The sequence below is a fragment of the Micromys minutus genome (assembly GCF_963924665.1).
Source record: "Micromys minutus genome assembly, chromosome: 16".
NCBI classification, from domain to species: domain Eukaryota; kingdom Metazoa; phylum Chordata; class Mammalia; order Rodentia; family Muridae; genus Micromys; species Micromys minutus.
Window position 1 is genome coordinate 32,438,776 of NC_137985.1, and position 2,897 is coordinate 32,441,672.

Consider the following 2,897-nt stretch of genomic DNA (forward strand, 5'->3'; position numbering starts at 1 on the left):
CCTCACTAGGCAGACTTGACCAAATTCTTCAGTCCTACCACACCAGGAAAAAAAAATCACTAACTGAAATGAACAAAATGAAATATCATTTTGAAGTTTACTATGCTTGTGATACTTTAATATGAAGTTGTTTTAGGAAAGTGTACATGGTTCCATTTGTATTTCTAATTCCTATACAGAAGGTTCTTTAATTATCATTTAACTTCTTCTACAACCCTAATCTCTGCATTAGTCCAAATTCTTAATAGAACTTCTAAACTATGTAATAATCCATATTCTTATCCATTCCATGCCCAATCTCTGTGATAATTAATATGCTCTCACATTCCTCTAACTTGCAATGTTTGGAAACAATTCTTACATTCACTCTATTTCTTTAGAATTCTGTGTTGTTTCTGTGTGTTCCCCTTTTCCTTTTGAGTTGTTTTTAAAAAAACTTTATGAGTAATTTTGCTTGAATTCATACATGTGTGCCACTTACATGACAGGTACACATACAGACAAAGAAGGCACTGAGCTCCCTTCATTTGTAGTTATAAGCAGTGGTAGTGAGCTATTCAAGCAGTGGTAGTAGCTATGATGTAGATGCTGAAGACTAAACCTATGTCTTCTGCAGAAAGAGCATATGCATTTATTCACGAAGACATCTCTTCTATTTATTTCTTCTCTAAGATAAGTAGAGATTTATTTTAGAATAAGCCTTTTTTAATTAAAAGCACAAATAAGAAAATCTATCAACTATATCCCGAAGCATTAATAGGGGTTTCTTTTTCAGAAGTATTCTCATCTGTCTTGTTTAAATTTTTACAACACAGTATCTGTCTGAGGCAATACAGAAAATAACCTGGATTTTAGCATGTATTATCAGAATTGAAAAATTTGAGATATTTGATAGAGAAATAGACCACAAATAATCTAATATCTATAAAATTAAAACATTATGACAAACTATAAATGTCCATCACAGCTTTAATGCTAAAAGCCTAGAATACAATTCATTCTCATAAGATACTAAATAATAACTAAAATTTGGAGAGCTATTCCAAGCCTACAATTCTTCCCATCATTTTCTTTATGTAATATAAATTTAGTTCATAGTACCATCAAGTAACAGAATAGTTATAAATATTGTTTTCAAAAGTTAGAAATAAAATGTAAAGAATATGTATATAAAATTACATAGCACAAGACCAGCAAAAATGTAAGCATAACAAACTTTCCAAAGCGTCACATACATATTTACTATTCATAATGAGAAAAATAAAATCATATAGTAGGAATCATCTTGACCTTGTATAAATATAAAGAGAGACAGAAAATATAAAAGACAGGTAATAAAAAAATATAGCATCCCACTGAGGACTGTGCTGGTTAAATTAAACTGTGATTCTCTTCAAGGTTTTCTTCACAGCAACTTTGACATCTTTGTTCTGGAGACTGTAAATGAGAGGATTCAGCATGGGCACCAGAAATGTATAAAACACTGAGAAAAATTTTACCTGACCCACAGTCTCAGCAGATGATGGAGTAACATAAGCAAGAATTCCAGACCCATAAAAGAAACTAACAGTTATAATATGAGATCCACAAGTGCCCAAGGCTTTGGACAAACCCTTACTTGATGACATACGAAGAATATTGAAAAGAATCATAGCATAAGAGATTAAAATAAGGAGGCTACATGTAGTGATACCTGCACCCACCACAGCAGTACTCACAAGCTCATTGACATAGGTGTTACTGCAGGAGATTCGAAGGACAGGGAAGATGTCACACATGTAGTGATCGATGATGTTGTTATCACAAAAGTTGAACCTAAACATTAAGCCTGTGAGGATCATGGCACTAGCAAACCCTATCAAATATGAAACAAACATCAGGAGACAACAGATCTTAGGTACCATGATAGCCTTGTATAGTAAAGGCTTACAAATGGCCACGTAACGATCATAAGCCATAGCTGTCAGCACATAACTCTCAGAGTTCACAAAAAAGCAGAAGAAAAACAGCTGAGTCATACAGCCTCTGAAGGAGATGGTATTCTTCTCTAAAAAGAAACTCATCAGCATTTTGGGGGTAAAGACATATGAATAAAAAAAATCAATAAAGGACAAATTGAAGATAAAAAAGTACATGGGGGTGTGAAGGTTTGAATTCAAGAAAATAATACTCATTAAGCTCAAATTTCCCATCACAGTGGCTGTGTAGTTCATCAAAAAGAGAACAAATAGGGGCAAATGGAGCTCAGGTTGGTCTGTTAGTCCCATAAGAATAAATTCAGACACAAAAGAGTCATTTTCCATAATTATTTGCTTCTTGTGTAGCATCTGTAAGAACAGAAGGTATCACTACCGAACAACTTATATTTGACTTCACAATGATAAGTTCAAATTACTGTTTTGCAAGCTTAGATTGAGGGAAAACATGCAAAGCCATAGAAAATTTACTAGGAACTCAACTTAATTTCTCAGTAACCTCTATTTTCTCTTTATACTAACTGTATGCATATCTGTCCAGAAAGCATACAAATAATCACCCAAATTAGTTATATTAATTTCATATCTTTTTTTTCCTGTAATACCATTTAAGACTGAAAAAAGCAATACCTACAAATTTTTAGGCAGTATTTATAATTTAAATACCTTCAGGATTTAAGATAGATAGCCAAGTCACAGATGATTTTATGCATATCTTTGTTCATTTGACCCTTCTTTCATTTGGGGACTTTCAGTCTTTCTCAGTATGGAACTGAGATGGCCAAGTATTCAATAATAAAAAAAATATAGACAGCACCTCAAATTTGTTAATGAACTCCTAGAAAAGGTACATGGGGAATTTTATTTGAGAGTTCCTTAGCAAATATATTTTCACCTACACAAAATAAAATAACAATCTTT

General features: G+C 32.6%; 1 protein-coding gene across 1 annotated transcript; it reads right to left on the reverse strand.

Annotated features, from left to right (window-relative positions):
• Positions 1–1,376: 1,376 nt before the first annotated feature.
• On the reverse strand, positions 1,377–2,303 carry LOC308431185 (olfactory receptor 8C8-like; the record flags this gene model as incomplete). Its single annotated transcript, XM_080930551.1, has 1 exon — positions 1,377–2,303. The coding sequence occupies one exon, from the start codon at positions 2,301–2,303 to the stop codon at positions 1,377–1,379; it is 927 nt and encodes a 308-aa protein (XP_080786677.1).
• Positions 2,304–2,897: the final 594 nt, after the last annotated feature.